This window comes from Phascolarctos cinereus, unplaced genomic scaffold (assembly GCF_003287225.1).
Source record: "Phascolarctos cinereus isolate Bilbo 61053 unplaced genomic scaffold, phaCin_HiC Scaffold_726;HRSCAF=1367, whole genome shotgun sequence".
In the NCBI taxonomy this organism is placed as follows: domain Eukaryota; kingdom Metazoa; phylum Chordata; class Mammalia; order Diprotodontia; family Phascolarctidae; genus Phascolarctos; species Phascolarctos cinereus.
The window spans coordinates 347969728-347990205 of NW_027556098.1; the positions used below are offsets into that span (position 1 = coordinate 347969728).

Here is a 20478-nt window from a genome sequence, read left to right on the forward strand (position 1 = left end):
AGACTGGCCATCATGACAAAACAGGAAAATGATAAATGCTGGAGAAGATGTGGGGAAATTGGAACACTAATGCATTGTTGGTGGAGTTGTAAACTGATCCAACCATTCTGGAGAGCAATTTGGAACTATACCCAAAGGGATATAAATATGTGCATACCCTTTGACCCAGCAACAGCATTTCTAGGGCTATATACCAAGGAGATCAATAAAATGGGAAAAGAATCCACATGTACAAAAATATTTATAGCAGCTCTTTCTGTGGTGGGAATGAATTGGAAATTGAGAGGATGCCCATCAGTTGGGAAATGGCTGAACAAGTTGTATATGAATGTAATAGAATACTATTGTTCTATAAGAAATGATGAGCAAGTAGACTTCAGAAAAACCTGGAAAATCTTGTACGGACTGATGCTGAGTGAAGTGAGCAGAACCAGGAGAATGTTGTACACAATAATAGCCACATTCTGTGATGACTAACTTTGATAGACTTAGACCTTCTCAGCAAAGATCTCCAAAAGTCTCATGAAGGAAAATGCTATCCACATCCAGAGAAAGAACTATGGAGTTTGAATGCAGATTGAAGCATACTATTTGCTCTTTTTTTTTCCTTCTGTTTTGTTTTGTTTCCTTTTTCTTGTGGTTCCTCCTATTGGTTCTAATTCTTCCTTAAAACAAGACTGATATGGAAAAAAAAAACTGAAGAGGTCTTAAAGTCATCAATCCAAACCATTCCTTTGATAAATGAATTCCATAGAAGCAAAGTGATTTTCTCAAGGTAAAACAACTAGTAAATAGCCAAACCAGGGTTTGAATTCAGGTCCTCTAACTCTAAATATGGTACTCTTTCTACCTCACTAGGATGTTCTGCTTCCAACTTGGTGCATTTCTCCTGTTTGACAAATAAAAAGTCCCAGAGACATAACTTCTGGGTAACTAATAATCAGTTTTCTTAATTATGGCTAGCAAATAATTAATAAAATGAAGTCAGTGGCACTTGGGGAAGCCAAAGATTCCCCTGTCTAAGTCAACTCCTCTCTGCAGAGGAAGAAACTAAGGTTAAAAAAGTAGGAGGAACTTGCTTAAGAGCATTCATCTTTAATAACTAAAAAATTTAAAAATATTCATGATTTCACTGTGGTGACTGGTTAAATACTAATATGAAAAAAGTCCCATGATCCTTGAAAGTACAAATATGAGACTACTGCCCAGGAAGTAGTGCTGAATACTGTGCATTAGAGGTCCAGCAAAGAGGCCTGTCTCCTGGTTTAATCACCATACTTAAAAACCAATGTGGGGGCAGCTAGGTGGCGCAGTGGATAGATCACTGGCACTGGAATCAGGAAGACCTGAGGTCAAATCCGGCCTCAGACATGACACTTACTAGCTGTGAAAGTCACTTAACCCTGATTTCCCCAACAAAAAAACCAAAAAATAAAAACAAAAAACACCAATGTGGAAACACTGGAGAGGGTCAAGTAAGGGTAAATAAAATAGGCAGAGGGACAGAAAGTAGGTGTTAGGAAGAGAAGCCCAAGGAATAAGAATAGCTTATTCTGGAGAAGGGAAAGCCTAAGAGGGTGACTCAATGACTCTGGAATAGGTTACTGAAGAGGACTGTGGAGTCTCTATCCTTACAGACTTTAAAGAAATGACAGGCAGGGATTTGCCAAATAACTTCTCAAGAGCCTTTCCAGCTCTGCCATTCTGTGACAGTAACTGGGTGACAATCTTGGTGTTTCATTTTGTTTCTTCATTAAAAATAAATACTTCATCTATCAAGGGTAATTGGTATAAGTCCTTCTCCGACTAATATTCATCCCAAACCCTTGATGCCTTTGTAAAAAGGTCTTCATGTGTTTGTTGTGGCCCAAAAAATCATTACCTGGAGGCCTACTTTGAAAGGAGCAATATTTCTTTTTCAGGGCTGGTAGATTGGGCTTGCTTTTCTTTTCCTAAGGCTCTGCCCCATACAGGTTAGGCTAATTCTGTTCCTTAAGAATTTCAGCATTGAAATTTTTCTTGAGACTGGATTGGCTAAGAACTGGCTCAAGTTGCTAAAGGACCTTCCTGATTGTCTGAATACAAAAGGCCAGGAAGAGCTCCAACTTTCTCCCTGTGCCTTATGACTATGAAATGACAGTAAGAGTAGCACTACAAATTGGTGCTCACCTGAATTAATGTGTATACTCACTGGATACCTTTGCTGAATGTCTTTCGTCAGCGATGGACAAGTACACTCCCTTCTGTTACCTGCTGAATGGCTTACTATCATCTCATTTCATTCAAACTATCAGGGGACTGGTCTGTGTCAGGCCTCACCCACCACAGCCATGCTTTGGTGATGACCCTGTCCACAATCAGCTAGGATGATCTTGGATGACGGACATACAATCTATAGTGGGAACAACCCAAACTCAGTCTTTCCAGATTGGTAAAGTACTGGCAGAAACTCTGACAACTAAAACAACTCCTCTGCTACAGTGAAGCATCATAAGAGAACATGTACATTAATGGTAATAGCTCCTGAACGTCATAACGCTTTACAGGTCACAAAGCAGTGAGTTACCTGACAAGAACCCTTTGAGTTTGGGAGCACGAGTAATGATATCACTGAGGAAGCCAAAGCTCACAGGTTAAGTGGACTGACTATATTCACATGGCTAAGAAGTAGCTCTTTCTACCACCTCTCTCTGCGATACTGAGCCTGGCTTCTCTGGCCTGTAGGAAACAACGATGGAACAAGGAGACAAATAATATTACAGAGAGAATGGATCTCAAGGCCAGGATTATGCCTTATATGGGGATATAATGGAGTGCAAAGCTGATCGATTTAACTGTACTCTATAACATCCTGAAAGTGAGGGATGGATGCTGAATATCCAAAGTTACCTGAATTCCACATTATATTAAACATGATCTACTAAATAAAGTACTTTCCCCCTGGAAAATACCACAAAAGTGTGAACTGTTATTCAATCCATTCTTTGACCTACTTGTATTTTCAGCCCACGTAACAATTTTCACATATAAATACCCATTGGGCAAAAGAGTATTTCCCTTTATTGACCTACCAGACCTTCAGAGAGCAGACTTCTGAGACTTGGTCAACAAGTACACGTTAACTTTTATTTTCATGCTTAATGATTTTAGAGACTTCAATCATGTATTCTCCCTCGGCCTTTATCTTGATAGCCTGTTCTCAAAATGGTTGACATCATGTCAAGCTTTGCAGTTTGCAAAGCAGTTTATAAACTATTATTGGATAGTAGCCTGGGTCAGTGAAAAGTACAGTGATATAATTGTGGAGTAAAAAGACTTAGATGAATATCCTAGCTCTGACACTTCTTAGCTGTTTGACCATGAAAATGTCACTTTCCCTCTCTGAGCTTCAGCTTTCTTATCTATAAAAGGGGGATAGGAACACATAGACTACCTGCCTCACAGGATTTTTATGAAGAAAATAAACCTTAAATATATGAAAAGAAGGAGCTATTCTTCATCTATAAAAAAGCTATCATACCTATAGTACCTAATTTAAAGTTACTGTAAGGCTCAAATTAGAAATACACACACACACATACACACACACACACACACACACACACACACGTATATATAGCACTTTATAGACCTTAAAACTTTACATAAATTTCAGTTATCACTACAATTTCCATTGTACAGATAAGGAAACTGAGGCCTAGACTGGTGAAGTGACTTGTTCAAGGTTAATACAACTAGAAAGTGACAAAGGATTTTCAATTTCATATCTTCTGACTCCAAATCCAAAGTCCTTTCCATCACATTTCCCCCAGCCCATTCCTGATACACTCACACCTGAGATATTATCCATGGTTCTCTGGTGACAGCACCAAAGTGAGCCTTGTCTTTCTGGGTGAACTTACCCCTATTGTGGAAGCCATGTAGTCTGCACACATTTCCGCAAAGTCTCGCTCAAGGACTCCATAGTAAAGGCCATAAAACAGAAGGGAGATCCCAAAATCCATTGCATCTTCTGGTTTGACTCTGTAAGGGAAGCAGGAGGATCACTCAGGGAAGCATAGGATTGCCCATGGCCACATCTAGTCCCTGTCTGGGGTATCCCTCTGGCTCCAGCACAAGCCTAAGATTATAACTGAAAAAAGAGCACAAAACTTGAGGGGGAAGGGGCCCAGCATTAGGGATGGGGATGGCGCATGGCAGTACACTTAAAAAAAACCCGCCTCAAAGCAAAGCTTGCCTCAGAAAAGGAGAAGCCCAGGGGCAGCTAGGTGGCACAGTGGATAGAGTTCTGGCCCTGAAGTCAGGAGGACCTGAGTTCAAATCTGGCCTCAGACCAAACCCTTGACACTTACTAGCTGTGTGACCCTGAGCAAGTCACTTAACACCAATTGCCTAAAAATAAAAAAAAAAATTTGAGGGGCAGCTAGGTGGCTCAGTGGAAAGAGCACCGGCCCTGGAGTCAGGAGGACCTGAGTTCAAATCCAGCCTCAGACACATAACATTTACTAGCTGTGGGACCTTGGGCAAGTCACTTAACCCCACTACTTGGCAAAGGAAAAAAAAAAGGAAAAAGAAAAGGAGAAGCCTTTTTTATCCCTTGCATCACAGATGACCTCTGAGGATGAGTACAGGAAGATTCTGGTTTCCATGACAGCAACATGCTGTACTAGACGCAAAGCCACTCCTTCCAGCTCTAGGTGTACACAGCATCACTAACAATAGGCTGGAAAGCCAATAAACTTGGGAGACTGTTTCAAATTACTCTACTGTGAAGTTAATTCCTGGATCCCTAACAGCCTGCTCTTAGTTTTCTTTATTTTAGTGGACAGAGCCTAGAATCTCAAGTTACATAACCTTATTAGTTCATTTACTCAACAGGTATCTATAAAAAGGCTATGTTAAATTCTCAATGCTGGACATCATCCTTGCCGTTAAGGCTTAAAACAGTGCCTGGTACATAGTAGGCACTTAATAAAGGTTTACTGAATGATTTTAGTAGGGGTAAATAGAACCACACACAAATAAATATAAATTAGAAAATCAGTGGATAAGGATTATATAAAGTTCTATGAGATCAGATGAGGGTGAAATGACTTTGAGATTGGCAGGAGAGGGGAGGGAAAGTTTCCCAGATGAGGTACTCTACATATAACAGATGTTTAATAAATGAGTTGTTGAAGGAATGAATGAAGGAGTTGTGCCTTAAAGCATGAATAGGATGTTAGCTGGCCATTATCAACTCTCCTGCCAGAAACCTTCAGTGGTTTCCCATTGCCTTTAGGATTAAAATATAAACTACTTTGCCTAGCATTTAAGGACTTCCCCAAAGTGGCTACAAACTATCCTTTATCTCACATTATACTTCTACTTCATGCATTCTACTTTCCAACCAAGATGGACATTAACTGTTTCCTAGTTTACCCCCTTGTTTCATTCTACCTGCTTCTATGCACAGGCAATAACCCCAGGGCAAAAATACATTTCCTTCCACATCAGCCTGTTCAAAGAAAGAAGAATTCTTCTCTTTCTTTAAGGCAAAGCTCTGGTGTCACCATTCTCTATACTTTTCCATCTTTTCCAAAGCTGAAAATATTCTCTCTTCCTCCTCAGCATTCTATCTGGGATTCTCATTTGTTCCCATTACCTCACCCCCTCCACACACACTTTAGAAGGGAAGCTCTTGAGAGAACATAATGTGTCATTCATCATCTTTGTATCCTCAGAGCTGAGCACAATGTCTGGGCATGTAATTGGTGTTTGTTATCTGTTTGCTAAGTGGGTGATGGTGGTAAAGATGGCATTCCCGGTGTAGTAAATTATGGAATATGTTTGGGGCCTGGCCACTACTCTAGTTTGGTCAGACACAAAATAATATGATGAATACTAGTATGAAATAGAAGGGAGAAGGAAGGGAATAAGCATTTATACAGCATCTATTATGTGCTCGACACTTTACGAATATTACCTCATTTGATTCTCACAACAACCCTGGAAATAGGTACTGTTATAATCACTATTTTACAGATGAGGAAACTGAGGCAAACAGAGGTTAAGTGATTTGCCCAGGATCACACAGCTAATAAGTGTCTGAAGCTAGATTTGCATTCAGGTCTTCCTGATTCCAGGCCTGGTGCTTTACCCACTGTGTCACTTACAAATGATAAGGCTAAAAAACTGCTGTACGTGGAAGACCCTAAAGACTTAAGAAGAACATGAGAGGGATCTTCAAGTATTTGAAAGGGTTGTCTTGTGGAAAACATATACTTACTCTGTTTGGCTACAAAGGGCAAAACTAGGAGCAATGTGTAAAAGCTGCAGAAAGATAGCTATTGCCTTGATACAAGGAAACATTTCCTAACAATTAATGCTACAAGTGAATGGGCCACCTTGGGAGGTTATGGGTTTCCCCTGACTGGAAATCATGGAAGCACAGATTTAGAGGAGGAGTGAGCCTCTTTTAGTTCCAGCCTCCATTAAGTCCAGCCTCATTTTACAGATGAGGCAATGATTACAGAGAGGCTAAATGATTTGTTGAGGATTACACAGATTTTAAGTGTCTGAGGTAAAATAAGAAACCAGATCTTCCTGACTCCCAGTGTTCCATCAACTACAGCTCTACAAGTCTTGTAGCAAAGGTTGGATGACCATTTGATGTTATAGAGGAACAGATGCCTGTCTAGGTAAAGACTGGACTCTAGATAAACTCTGAGATTCTTTCCAAGTTGACAATTCTGTGATCCTAATTGAACTTTCTCCTCTAGGCACTGGAGGCCAAAAGAATACCACTGAAGGTTCTGAGCTAAGGAGGGACATGACTGCAGCCAGGCTTTAAGAAATTTAATGTGGCTATAATGTTTTGGGTGGATTAGAAAAAGCTAGAAATGGGAACGCAGGTTAGGATGCTAATTTAATAGCCCAAATGAAAGGTGATAGAGGTGACAATGCCTGTCCTAGGTTAGGATGCATCTTTGGAAAAACTGAGGATGTCCTCATATATCAAATGACAAAAGGAAGAGAACATCTATTCAATTATTTCTGACACAACTTACCACGGGCATGTTTCAAGAGCTACAACTTGAACACTGCGGTCATGGGTGGGACCGGGTAATTGCTAGAAACTGAAGGAAGAAAGGCACATAAGAGTTGTCATCTTTAGCAGACCTACAGCAGGATGCAGCTAGGTACTAATGTGCCAACCTGTAAACAAGCTGCCAGCTCTGACTGCTTGTAGCAGGGGACTAAGTAGCTCAAAGTTATTCTAGGAGACAAGTTTCATGGGGGAAACATAAACTCTGGACACAGCAGGAAAGATCCTAAAGACTTCTAGGGAGATCTTTACTGGCACCTCCCTACCTCAGCTCAATTTAAGAAGCATTTATTAAATACCTAGGTTCTGTGCCTTGGGTGCTAGAGAAATGATGAAAACCAATACAATCCCTGCCCTCAAAGAGCTTGCAATTTCCCAACAGATATATAACATGTATACAGATAAATATGATACAAGGAAGAAATATGAGAAGGGCATAGGAATGGTTAGAAAAAGTACTCTTGGCCCTTGAAGAAGCAGAAAGACTTCAATTGGTAATGATGTGGAGGGAATGTATTTGAGGCATGGGCAATGGCCTTCAAGAATGCACAAATCAAATATTAAATGTATCTGTCTATGCATGTAAAGTGTTTAGTAAACCTGAAGCCATCACATAAATGTGAGTTATTTTTTATCATTATTCTATTCTCTTTACTAAACTGCAAATACCACGAAGGCAGGGACAATGTCTTGGCAATAACTTTCTCTAGCACCTGGCAAGGTGCTGTGTGTATTGCAGGTACTTAATAACTGTATGTTACTACACTAGAATGTATTTACAATCTAATTACATTAGATCGGAATTTGCTTAACAAGACAGTGCTACCATGTACCTATGTATATCTGAGAGGACTACATTCCAAGGAAGAGACTGACAGGGACCACTGAGGGCATGTGTTCTGGGATGACCAGGCCCACAGAGCATTTTTGGCAAGCCAGGTGAGTCCTTCCTGGGTTCTTCCCTTCTAGAACTGCTCTATTTCTCCTGGTTTTCCCAGGATCCCAAGCTTTGGTCTTGGACTTGGCTAAACTTAAGAGGAAAGGGATTTGTTCCCACCTTAGTCTGAACAGAAACATAGATCAGGGCACCCAGGAGAAGCCAGGCATGATGATGGCTATGCCTGTTTATTTTGGGATCCCAGAGGGGTGGGAGGAAGAGACGGAAAAAAAACACAGACAAGGAACAACTGAGAACCTGGATCTGCTCTTGCCTCGGATTCATAAGAAGCAGCCCAGTGATTGCTATGATGTTGGTTGGGCTCAGCACAAGCAATTAAAAGCTGCCCCAAATGGAATGGGTGGTGATTTCACCATCACTGGAGGTCTTTAAGTGGAGTCTACATGGCTTTATGACAAGCTTTTTACAGAAAGCCTCAGGTAGAGGTTGTACTAGATGACTACAGAGGTCCCTTTAAGGTCTGATCTTTTTTTGACAATACATAAGCTCAAACGAGAGGAAATTTCCAGGGTTTATAACATAAATGCCATAGAAGAATAAGGAGGAAGACTCAGAAAGCTCCCCAACTGGAGGTGGAAACATGACCCCCAACTGTAATCCATAATCCAGAAGGAGAGACAGATCTTTGTTTGTAAGGCTAACTTATTCAGCTTTCTGGATAACTAGAGAAAAAAAATAGTTGTACATAGTAGCATTTTTTTATCTCTTGACCAACCGACTGGGTGGAGGGAGAGATGCTCAGGGCAGTGACATTCTAGTGGGGAAGATGTATTTTGTTTTGGGGTTGAAACAGAATAGCACAATGGGCTGTGGGCTCTAGGCCAAAATCAAATTAGGTTTGGGGACTTTTAGATAAGGATGATGTTGGCAGGCTTAACTATTATCCAGCTGGAGCCCTATTCTTAATCATCATACAATTTTCTTTTCCCTTGTGAGTAAACTCTAGAAATGAACTCTTGTAATCCGGTTATGTAGAGATGATAAGAAAGGTGAGAGACAATGAATACCAGAATTGGGCACCAAGAGGCAACAAGAGATAAGAGGAATTAGTAATTAGAGATCTGGGAAGCAAGTTTCTAAATCAAAGGGACCAAAGGGACCAAGCAAGCTCAGGGGCCAGTAAAGTTGAAATTTAGGACATAGGATTTACTGACAAGTATGTAGAGCAATAAAAGAAGAAAGGCTCAGGCAAAAGGCAAGGTCTCCAGTATTGGTTCCTGGAAGGAGTTGACAGTAGAAGGTAAGGTCCTTGAGGATAAGGATGGTTTCTTTTGTGTTCTTTGTAACCTTGGCTACTAATACAGTGCTCTACATGGTGCAGGTGCTTAATAAATGTGCTTAACAAAGAAGAGTTGAAGATATGATGCCCTAAGAACTACAGCAGTCAGCAAGGCCTAGAGGCCACAGCAAGATGCTTTCCACAGTCTCCTCTACCCCCTGATGTCCTTGCCACGTATTGTATTGCGTATGGTAGTTATGTTTGTAGCTTAGATCCTCTACTAGGTTCCACTAGCTCCAAGTACTTCTCTAGTACCCAGAACAGAGTTTTACACACAGGAGGTACAACCCAATATCTGTTGTTATTGACAATGACCCATTATGGAAGCTTCATCCAGGAACAGAAAGCAAACTTGCTTTTCATTTGTCCTAAAACTCTCCAAGTCTCAAAAGCTGTCCCCAGGGGGCAGGGAAAAGTTCACAGAATACCCTCTCCTTTCTCTTCATAAATTTACACAATCAAGATCTTTACAGCCTAGATGAAGGGTAGGGAACCTGCAGCCTTGAAGCCTTATGTGGCCCTCTAGGTCCTCAAGTGCAGCCCTCTGACTGAAACCAAACTTCACAGAACAAATCCCCTTAAAATAATGAATAAATAATAAAAATAAGTTTGGATTCAGTCAAAGAGCTGCATTTGAGGACCTAGAGGGCCACAAGTGGCCTAGATCTTTCCACAACAAAGTTCTTCCTGAGGCAGTGTGGTATTTGAAAAAGTACTGAGCCTGGAGTCAGAAATCCTAGGCTAGAGCTTCAGTTCCAACATTTAATAATGCATAATTGCCTGCTCAAACCACTGTATTTACATCAGGATAAAACAGAAACTTCTTAGATCATTGTAACCCTTCCATAATATGGCTCCAATCTATCTCCTCTAGTTTCAATTTCATATTACTCTCTCTTTGTACTCTTGTTTTAGCCAGATGGACCTACTTGCTAACACTTAATCAAATCCCGGCTCCTCCCACTTAAGTGCATCAGTCAAGACGTCAAACTCACCCCTTCTCATCTGTAATTATCTATTCCTTGGAGGCACAGCTTGGGCATTACTTCATCCATAAAGATTTCCCTGACCACCCACCCAACATGACCCCTTATTCCTCCCTTGTCTACTGGAAACACTTCTTATTTGCTTACCCATACCCACATTAGTCTTTCTAAGCAATCTCCTTTAGGGCAGAAAACCTAAATCTGTGTTGAATGGAACTGAATAACAAGCTAGGAAAGCTGGGACAAACTGCTTAACTTGGGCAAGTCACTGAAGTTTCAGACTCCCCATTTGTCAAATGGGGGTAATACTTATATTGCCTACCTCCAAGGGCTACATGAAGGTTCAATGAGGACGTCTGTCAGCACCTTGGGAAAGTCAAATCCATCAGAAGAGTGAGCTACTGTGCTTGTTCTTATCTGCAGCTGAGCTTGGAAAGTGCATTAGAACTGGTCTCCTTGGGATTCCAGCCTAGTCCTCTACTTCTGCTGTAAGCCAACAACCAGGACCTGGGAAGCCTGGACTCATATCTGCTCAGTAGGAAAACTTTTCCAAAGACTGTTCACGTTCATTTTCTCATCTATTTCTCACAATAGCCCTAGGAAGAAGGCAGCTCTCAGAGCAAGGACTTACGTTCTAGTCCCAACTCTGTCACTGACTTGCTATATGATTTTAGCTAAGTCTCTTTCTTCTGCTTCAAACCACTTTTGGGCCTCAGGATCCTTCCCCGGAAAATGTAAAGGTTGAACCAGACAATCCTTAAGGATCTTTTTAGCTTAAAATTCTATAATCAATCATTGCTATTGTTCTTTATGTCTCAGGGAGACATTCAAGTTGGATAGATCTATTACTTCTCTCCCACATTATTTTGACCTACTAGTCAGTTTTAGCTATCTAGACTCTTCTGCTCTTCATTACCATAAAGCACTGAGAATACGTTCTATTGATAATGGAAATACTGTCACTTAGATAAGGCTTTACCTTCATTACATCATTGGACCTTCAGAATAGTTCCATCTGGTAGGTAAACTTCATTCTCTCTGTTTTACAGGTGAAAGAACTAAGGCTCAAGGACATCACGTAAATCAACTGAGGTCAGAGAGTCAGTTTTCCTAGCTCTTGGTGAAGGTTTCTTTCTATCATACCAAGGCCTCAGATGCAAACCCCTCCCCTGCTCTCTGGTACTGGCCCCACATACACTACTATATATAGTACACATATACTAAGCAGTGCTTTTTGTAGTGTTCTTAAGAGAGTTAGCACTTAATAAATGTTTGTTGACTGAACAGATGAATAAACATTTCACTCAGCTGGGAACCCCTTAGAAAACAAGGCCAAACCCATCCTTTCCCCAACCTGGGAACTAAAGCACAACATACACTGGGCATTTACTTACCTGAATAACAAGTTAATCCCGAAGAGGGTGAACATCACAGCCATGTAGCCAACAATTCCAGTGGCATAGCTGATTTTGTATATTAGCAAGAACCACTTATAAACCAGCCTAGAAAAAAAACATGGAGAAGGGAGGATCAATACATCCAAGTTCTCAAAATCTCTTCCAATTTTCTTCCCAAAGCCAACGAACATTAAAGGAAGTGCCAAGGCGACCTACTGCTTTTTTGTTTATCTTGAGGCAGTGGCAGCCCTGCTCAGTCCTCAACAGATGGAATTGTGAATTCTGGAGGTTACTTCCCTTAAGTTAGTTGGGATTTGCCAGGACCAGAGGTAGGAGGAGATAATTTCTCCTTTTAAATGTCATGGGGCAAAGTCCCTGACATCTGGAACAGCAAGAATTACTGGGTACTAAGGCCAATTCATGTAGCATATCCTCTCCACAGAACCATCCTCTTTTCTTCTGCAACCTCAGTAAGATAGCGAAACAGGCCTAACCATTACAATGCCATCTTGCTCTGCTGGGGTCCCGAGGTTAGCTTCAAGGTCTCTCTATCTCTAGGGCTGTTTCTTAATGAAGATACTTTGAAGAATTCCATCATAACCCTTCTAGACGTTTTTAGAAGACAGGATGGTACAGTGGTGAGATAATATGTCTTGGACCTGCCTTTGAGTTCAGGTACAAAGCAATGCAATATAAGGGAAAGAGTACTGGTCTTGGAGACAGAAAATCCTCTGGGTGTGGGTTCAGATGAGACTGTTACTATATGGGTAAGTCACTCCTGCCTGCCCTTAACCTGGAGTTTCCTCAACTGTAAAATTGAGTTCAAAATATTTGTATAACCTTCCTTGCAAATTCTTAATAAACCTTAACACAGTAAAAAAAAACTGTGTTATTATTATTTCTATCACCCTGGGACAGGGATGGAATATGCTCCATATATCCTGGACTTTCCTTAATGGCTTCCTACGGCTCTATCATGCATACAGCTATGCAAAGCTTAAGTTTTACATGCACTCTAGCTAAGGAAGGCAAAAGCCTGGAGAACCAAAGAAAAGAGCTCTCCATTTCCCTGGTAACCAAGAAATCACTGGAGTGGGTGGAGGGTAAAAAACCAAAACAAAACAAAATCAGGGTGCAATGAAGAGGAAAACAGGCTTCTTAGACAAGTAGCAAGTAGATGTGATGGAAGAAGGTTAAGTTCAAAAGGCTGGACAGAAAGATACAAGACCAAGGTATCTGTCTCACGATAACCTCACGTTGCACACTGGTAATTTTGCCAACCCACATGTAATGTCTATTCCTCTACATCCACACTTTACAGCACCTTAACTGGCTGGTCTGAGGGTAAGGTTGCTATTGTGAATGATGCCAAGCTGTGACCTTGTGGTCACAGCCCAGGAAGGAGGCTGGCCAACTTTTTTTTGAGGAGGAAGAGGGGTGTGGCAGAGGAAATAATGAAAATAAAAGGAGATGGAATGATCTTACTACTTCCCACAAAGAAGGAGTAAGGGATGCAGAGGATGGAGGCCCTACCTGAGTGATCTCAATGTCTCTAGCCATGCTCACTTGTCAGAAACATGGGGACCCGAAGGCCCCAAAATCAAATCTTCAAATCTGGGATCACATATTATTAAAGTATAAGAAGAGAATAGAGACAAGGCTGATACCTGTACTTCAGGTCAAATAGTCCAAACTTCTTCTCTGCTATTAAACAGCTTCCTGACCCATGGAAAGGCACTTAACTTCTCATTTATTAAGCCACCAGCCCCACCCTTCGCATTTACTGTGCACCTACTGTGCGCTAGGCACTGTGCTAAATGTTGTGTGGTGTGTCAGGGGTTGACACTTACTTCACGAAGTGGTAGTGACAATGCCAGATCATGGAAACAACACAACATAGGATTAAACCTGACACCGCTTTACATGAGAAAACTCAAAGAATCCAAGAGCCTTGCCCAAGGTCACGCATCTAATGACTGGCACAGCCAGGACTTGAAAGCCTCTTCCTTTAGGCTCCCAGACCACAGCTTTTTCCATTACACCAGGCACCAGGACTACAGCTATATTTGTGATTAAAGGGACAATATCACTTAAAATATCCTTGCAAAAAACACGGGGAGATCTGGGCTACATGATAGTAAAATCAGGGGGACTTTTTAACTGGCAGAAAAATTGAACCTAAAGAATAATTCAAGTCAGCCTGGAGGGAAGTCTCAAGGCGCAGCCTCTTGAGACTGGTCTCAGACAACTTTTCTCATCAATAATCTGAACAGTGATGTTGATGACATGCGTGAAGAGAACCATGAGAGAACAATATTAAGAAAACCGAGGCAAGAAAAGGTGTCTAACAAATAGAAAATAGTCAACCGTGTCAAATATGGCAGAGAATTCAAGGATGAGCACTGAGAATAACCCATTGGCAATTAACAAACCACTGGTCATTAGATCAGACATCAAGCTGCAGTTGAGGTTGGGGACTGAGGAATGTAGAAGTCTTGGAGTATGAGAAGGAACACTTGGGGTGCAGTGAATTAACATTCTGAAAGCAATAAATATTTGTAATCACTTGCAGTTTGGAAGGACATTTTGTTTTGTTCAGAGTTTGATGGTTTACAACATTAACTCAAGCTCAAAAGCAACTGAATTTCTAAGAATGGCCAAAGTACGAAGTTTACAAATAATAAAGTTTTAGATATCTGGAGAGCAAAATTTCATGGCATCTTTGGTGAAAATCCCCTGGCCCATACCCTTGGAGAAACACTGTGTGAAGACACTGGGCTTCTGGGCCAGATAATGTCGACTCACGAAAGGTTCTACAGTCTCCTTACTCATTCTTACCAATTCCCCATTAACCACTTCTGCATGTTTTTTTTTTCCACTCTAACATTCTTTTTGGCAGAGCAAACAGAAGCAAAATAAAGATTAGGCAACATTATCTTTCCTCTGTCATCAATTATCATTGTCCCAAATACTGCTAGCTATAATCCTAACATAGCTTAAAAAAACCCCAACAACAACAACCTATTTCTTATTCTTAGCTTTTCTTGTCTATTTCAACTCAATCTGAGCTTTGACTCAGGTATTTGACACTATTTTTACAGACTTGAGACATATTTTTACATTCATCTTGCTACCTGCTATACATTTCATTTTCTGTACATGTCTTATAAATTCTCTGTGAATCCTCATCAGTCCCTTCCCACAACTCCCATTTTCCCTCCAAATCAGAACTGTTTCCCTTTGTGGCTGCAGACTCTCCTTTTTGAGGGCTTTCCACGTCTCCTGAATTGACTTCCTTTGTAGAATTTTAGTCCATGGAATCCACGTTTCCTTTGTCTCAAACCTTTAAGATCTGCTTTCCCAAAATCTAGACGAATGGCAAACTAAGCCTGGCTTCTCTCTGTCTCTGATTTTATTTTTATTATTATTTTTTAACATTCATTTTTTGCCTTCCTCATCACAAATTCTAAGAGGGAGTAGTTTTGTCAAAAAGTACCCATTATTTCTATCCCAGAAACCAGTTCTTCCCTATAAGTGAAAATCAGATGTAGAATAGAATTCTCCCTTTCCGGTTCCAGCACTATTTTGAAGTCCATCTAGTCCAATTCATATCTGAAAAAGTGTTCCTTTTACAACAGACTTTACAAGTGATCATTCAAATTCACCTTGCAGTTCTACAATGATGGAGAGTTCACTATTCATCCACTTCACCCCTGCCTCAAGGAAACCTAATGCCATGTTTGGTCATCTAGTCCAATCCCTTCGCTGTTTTTTCATTTTGTTTTGTTTTGCTCAGCAATGGGGTTAAGTGACTTGCCCAGGGTCACAGAGTTAGTCAGTGTTAAGCATCTGAGGCCGCATTTGAACTCAGGTCCTCCTGACTCCAAGGCCGGTGCTGTATCCACTGTGCCACCTAGCTGCCCCCACAACCCCCTTCACTTTGAAGATGAGTCCTTCCTAATCACATTTTGCTTGACTACTGACTGCGGTTACAAACCTGGAATGGACTTCTAATGGCAAAACGCCCAGGAGGAACCAAACTGTAAGGCAGCATGGTCTCTAGAAGCTCTACACTGCGATGACTAGCCTATCAGAGAGCTAAAGCATCCCACCAGGCTTTACAAGGCAGAGGAGTGAATTCTGCTCAGACAATTCATCTCTATATTGGTGGAGAGAAATGGGGGGGGGGGGGAAATGGTGAAAAGTAGGGTGGCATTCTAGATAGAGCTGCCTCTACAATGCTACGATTCTATGACCCAATCCCTCCCCTTTGCCCTTCTCCCCTGCATAATTCTCACCTCGGGGTTGTCTGCACCAATGGTTTTCGAGTGGCTCGGAAAGTAACAAAGGCAGTAACAGCAGAGAACAGGACCCAGATCACTAGGAACCTCCACCAGTGTAGCTTCACTGTGAAATAGAGGGGGACAACCCACATCTGAAAGAGGGTCACCATCTGAAACACAAATACAATGATGATAACACAGCTTACATATATAAAGGCTTTATGTTAAAAAGCCCTTCTACACTTACCACCTCATTTCAATTCAACAGATATTTATTAAGTATCAACTATGTGCAGAGCACTCACTATGTTAGGTACTGGGGGAATTACATAGTTTGACTAACACATAACCTCTGTCCACATGGAGCTCATAGTCAGGCAGGGTTAATATGAAAGATACACAAATGATATAAAAAGATAAATGGTTAAATACATAAGGGAAAGGCAGACAAAGTGTTAGGTGAGAAATACTGGAGAGAATTGGGAGAGCAAATAAGTAAGAACAAAGTGAAAAGTGCACACAGCAGAGAACAAAAGAAATCTTACAAGGAAGCAAAGAAAAAGATGGACAGCTCTCAACACAATGCATAGTATTTATTATATGGGCTTTCTTGAAATGGAAATTATTACTGTATATTTTGGATCCTCTTACATTCGGCTATGCATAGCAATGCTTTTTTCCCCTTTTCTTATTTCGTATTTAGCTTTCCATATTTAAGTTTATGTTTCTTTTTCTTTGCTTATTGTGTATTTAAGTCTAAAATTTACAAAATAAAAGCTTATTGATTGAGAGATTGATTGTAGTACCTCCCTCACAAGGCTGTAAAGATCGAGTGATATAATGAATGTAAAGCATTCTGAAAACCTTCAAGCATAATATCTGTTACTATCAAAGTAAGAGTGTCAACAGGGCAATCACAATGTCACGAGGCTTACGTGAAAACCAGGTTTATTATAAGAGAAATGAATACGCATGTGGAACCCAAAGAGTTCACAGTCCTTACAGAAGCTTGCTTAGTTAAGACAGTACAACAAAAGAAGGAGCAGAAAACATAAAGGAGCATGGCACAGGAGGGGACAGGTGCAGTAACACTAGGGAAAAGGACAAAAACAAGGGGATGGCAAAAGTCGCATTCTTTTCTCTTGGGAACCACTAGGCTATGAAGATAGGAGGGTTTGTTTATCAGCAAAGGACCCCAGCTGCACAAACCTTTTCCCAGCCTGGCACAGATTGCCTAGCACCTGTCTTGCCTCCCAAGGATACAAAGGGAATCCAGCTTGGGGTGCAAATTATGTCAGCTGGGGAGTTGGGGGGGCCTCCTGAATGCTCTGGGTCCAGTGTTTCTGGAAAATATGGAAATTTAAAAAGACAAGTTCAGGGGACCCCTTAACAGTACTTAACAAAATAGAGCTGGCTTTGGAGTTGGAGGGCTTTGGTTTGAATCCCAGCACTGCCATTTGCTGTCTGCGTGACCTTGGGGTCACTCCCTGAGCCTCTGGTTCTTCACCCAGAAAAACGAGAAGATTGGATTAGATGGGTTCTGAAGTTTCTTCCAGCTATAGATTTATGATCCTATGACAAAACGACCTCTGTGGTCTATTCCAACTCCAGATCTGTGAACCTATGACATGCCAAGTATAGAGAATGACATGAACTAAAGGCACAGAATGGTGAGGTCTGATCTGGCTCAATGATTCCTGGGGTAGTGTGAGATGAGGCTGCACAAGGAAGGAAGTACCAGACTGTGCAGGACCTTGAATAACAAGCCCATGGTGAAAAAAGGAGTGACATAAGATATGTATTTAAGGAAGATTAGGAGGAGGGTAGATTGTCCAGAGTACCCAGAATGCCAGCCTAAGGAGTTTATACTTTATTAGTTAGGCAGTATAATATTTATTCTCTAGGGCAGGAGTATTTCATTTCCTGTCTTTGTATCGCCAGTACCTAGCAGAGTGTCTTAATGTCTGTTAAACTGAATTTAATGGGCAGTAAAGAGCCACTGTACGGTTCTGAGAAAGGAGTACCAGCCATAAATAAGATAGAAGGAGTGTTATGTACAGGGTAGATTAGAGTTAAAGAGATTCAGTAGCTTCGTTCTTCAAAGCTCAGCTCCAAAGCTGAAAGCTTCTTCATGGTTCTTGATCTCAAAGCTCTACAGCATTTTTAAAACACGACACACACTACAACAGGTTGTGGAAGAACTATTCCTACCCAAGCAAAGTGTGTCCTACTTGAAAATGTTTCTGTACTTTTGGCCTCCGGTAAGCTTTTCAAATAGCTGAGTAGTAACTAACAAAGTAACAGTCATGGTGCTCTCCCCTGTTCTTAGGATCTGAGGTTGTGAAACAGCACTGAAGACAAAAGCTACAAGCTTAGGACACATGCTTCCAAGACGGAAACTCAGGATGCAAGAGGAAGGAGGACAAAGCAAAAAGATGAGTGTGGCTTGGTGGCCTTAGAGATTGAGAGATTTGATTCACAACCAGAAACAGTGAACATGATTATGAACAGGCCTATCTTGCAACATAACTGAAACAAAGTAAAGGATTTTTCTAGTTTTATATGCTATGTTATATGATATATTATATACACATACACACACACACGTTGTGTATATAAGCACATATACATATGCTTATATGCTATATATATATCTGTTCAGTGTTTAGCTTTCAACTCCGAAATTTTAAAGCTGTTAAAAAAGCAACCTAATGGGGCAGCTAGGTGGTTCAGTGGATAGAGCACCGGCCCTGGAGTCAGGAGGTCCCAAGTTTAAATCTGGCCTCAGACACATAACACTCACTAGCTGTGTGATCCTGGGCAAGTCACTTAACCCCAGCTGCCTCACCAAAAACAAAACCACAAAGAAACAAATTCCCTAAAGAGTTTTAAGCAGGAAATTCTCCAACCCATTTTTCTACAGCAAACACTAGGGTGATTATCACTCCGCCATTTAAAAAAACCTTCAGTGATGCTAACAGCTTTATATATCACTTGGAGGTTGGATCCTCACAATGACCTTGTGAGACAGGTGCTGTAATCATTCCCATCTTACAGATAAAAGAAAAACTGAGGCTGAGAGAGGCCAAATTTGAACCTAGGTCTTCCTGACTCCAAATCCAATACTATTCACTACACTACCTAGCTGTCTCTGGGGTTCTTCACTGTCTCCCAGAGTCTAAAGCTCTGATACTAGCATCCTCAAGGTTCCAGAATCTAATGGCACACTATTTTTCCAGCTCACTCATACTACTTCCATTCATGTACAGGACATTCCAGCCAAACTGCCCCCAGGCAGAGAGGCAGCATGGCATAGTAAAGAGTTATCTTGGAGTCAGGAAGACCTGAGTTCAAATCATGCCTCAGATACTAATGAGTGCTTCAGTTTCCTTATTTGTAAAATGAGATAGCTGGACTCAAAGATCTCTCAGATCTCTTCCATTCTGAGTCTACGATTTTATCTTATTCTCTCCTCTTTCAATACCTAGAATTAAGCTTGCCTCTTTCAGCCTCCTCCCATCTACTGACACTTTTTCCTTCTCCCTCTGTTCCTCTGAGACCATTTCAGATGCATTCTCTCCATGAAGCCTTCTCTGATACTCTCTCACACACAACTCTTGTGAAAGAGCTTTCCTCTGCAACTTTCTCTAATTACCTTACAGAGATCTCACATTTGCAGCTAATTTTCCGTTGAATCACAACTGTTAAACTTCCATCCTAGCTACTCCCTAGCATCATAGATACAAGAATTAAATTACAGGCTCCCTAAAAATAGGGACTATCTCTTATTTGTTTTCCCAGTGCCAATTACAGAGTCTTGCTCATTAGAGGTGCTTAACATATTTGTTGAAATCAAATGTTCTTTCAAAGAAATCACATGTTCTTGTGACCCTTGAGATGACCAGAAAATTTAGATGCCTTGATGAAGCATTGTAGAGCTTTGAGTCATAGGAGGCACGGTAATGTGAGAGAAAAAAATGTAGATTTGGAGTAAGAGAAAAGACTGTGGTCCAAATCCTAATTCTGATACTTACACTTTTGTAACGTTGGGCAAATTACTTCATCCTTTAGGCCTCAGTTTCCTCCTCTATAAAACAAGGCTGCATTTATTGGCTTCTAAGAGCTCTTCCAACTCTATCCGTGACCCTAAGATCTATGTTTTGGCTATGGTTCTGCCACCTACACTCTCTCTACCTCTGAAAATTCCCATCTCCTTTCTGAGCTTCAGTTTCCTCCTCTGTAAAATAGAAGGATTTGAATTAATGATCTTATGTCACATTAAACATTAACATCCTATGTCCTGATGAATAGGCAGGGTTGAATGAAAACTCATAATGATTGAGAGAGCATAAAAGGAGACAAGAAAGCAAAGGCCTAAAGAATAGATACCAAGGTTTGAGATGAAGTTAAACTCAAGGATGAGTTCAGCTTTCAGACCTTCCTATGGCTAAGGTAAATGGTAGCGATACAGGCAAAACAGAATTACCA

General features: G+C 40.9%; 1 protein-coding gene across 1 annotated transcript in view; it reads right to left on the bottom strand.

The window, feature by feature from the left end:
* The window catches only part of RNF121 (ring finger protein 121), a 93676-nt gene that overhangs the window by 25707 nt on the left and 47491 nt on the right, over positions 1-20478 (bottom strand). Inside the window, exons 4-6 of the mRNA XM_020967652.2 lie at positions 16006-16160; positions 11705-11812; positions 3903-4023 (exon numbers count right to left, since the gene is read on the bottom strand). Coding sequence (XP_020823311.1) covers positions 3903-4023; positions 11705-11812; positions 16006-16160 — 384 coding nt within the window. The remainder of the gene's footprint in view (positions 1-3902; positions 4024-11704; positions 11813-16005; positions 16161-20478) is intronic.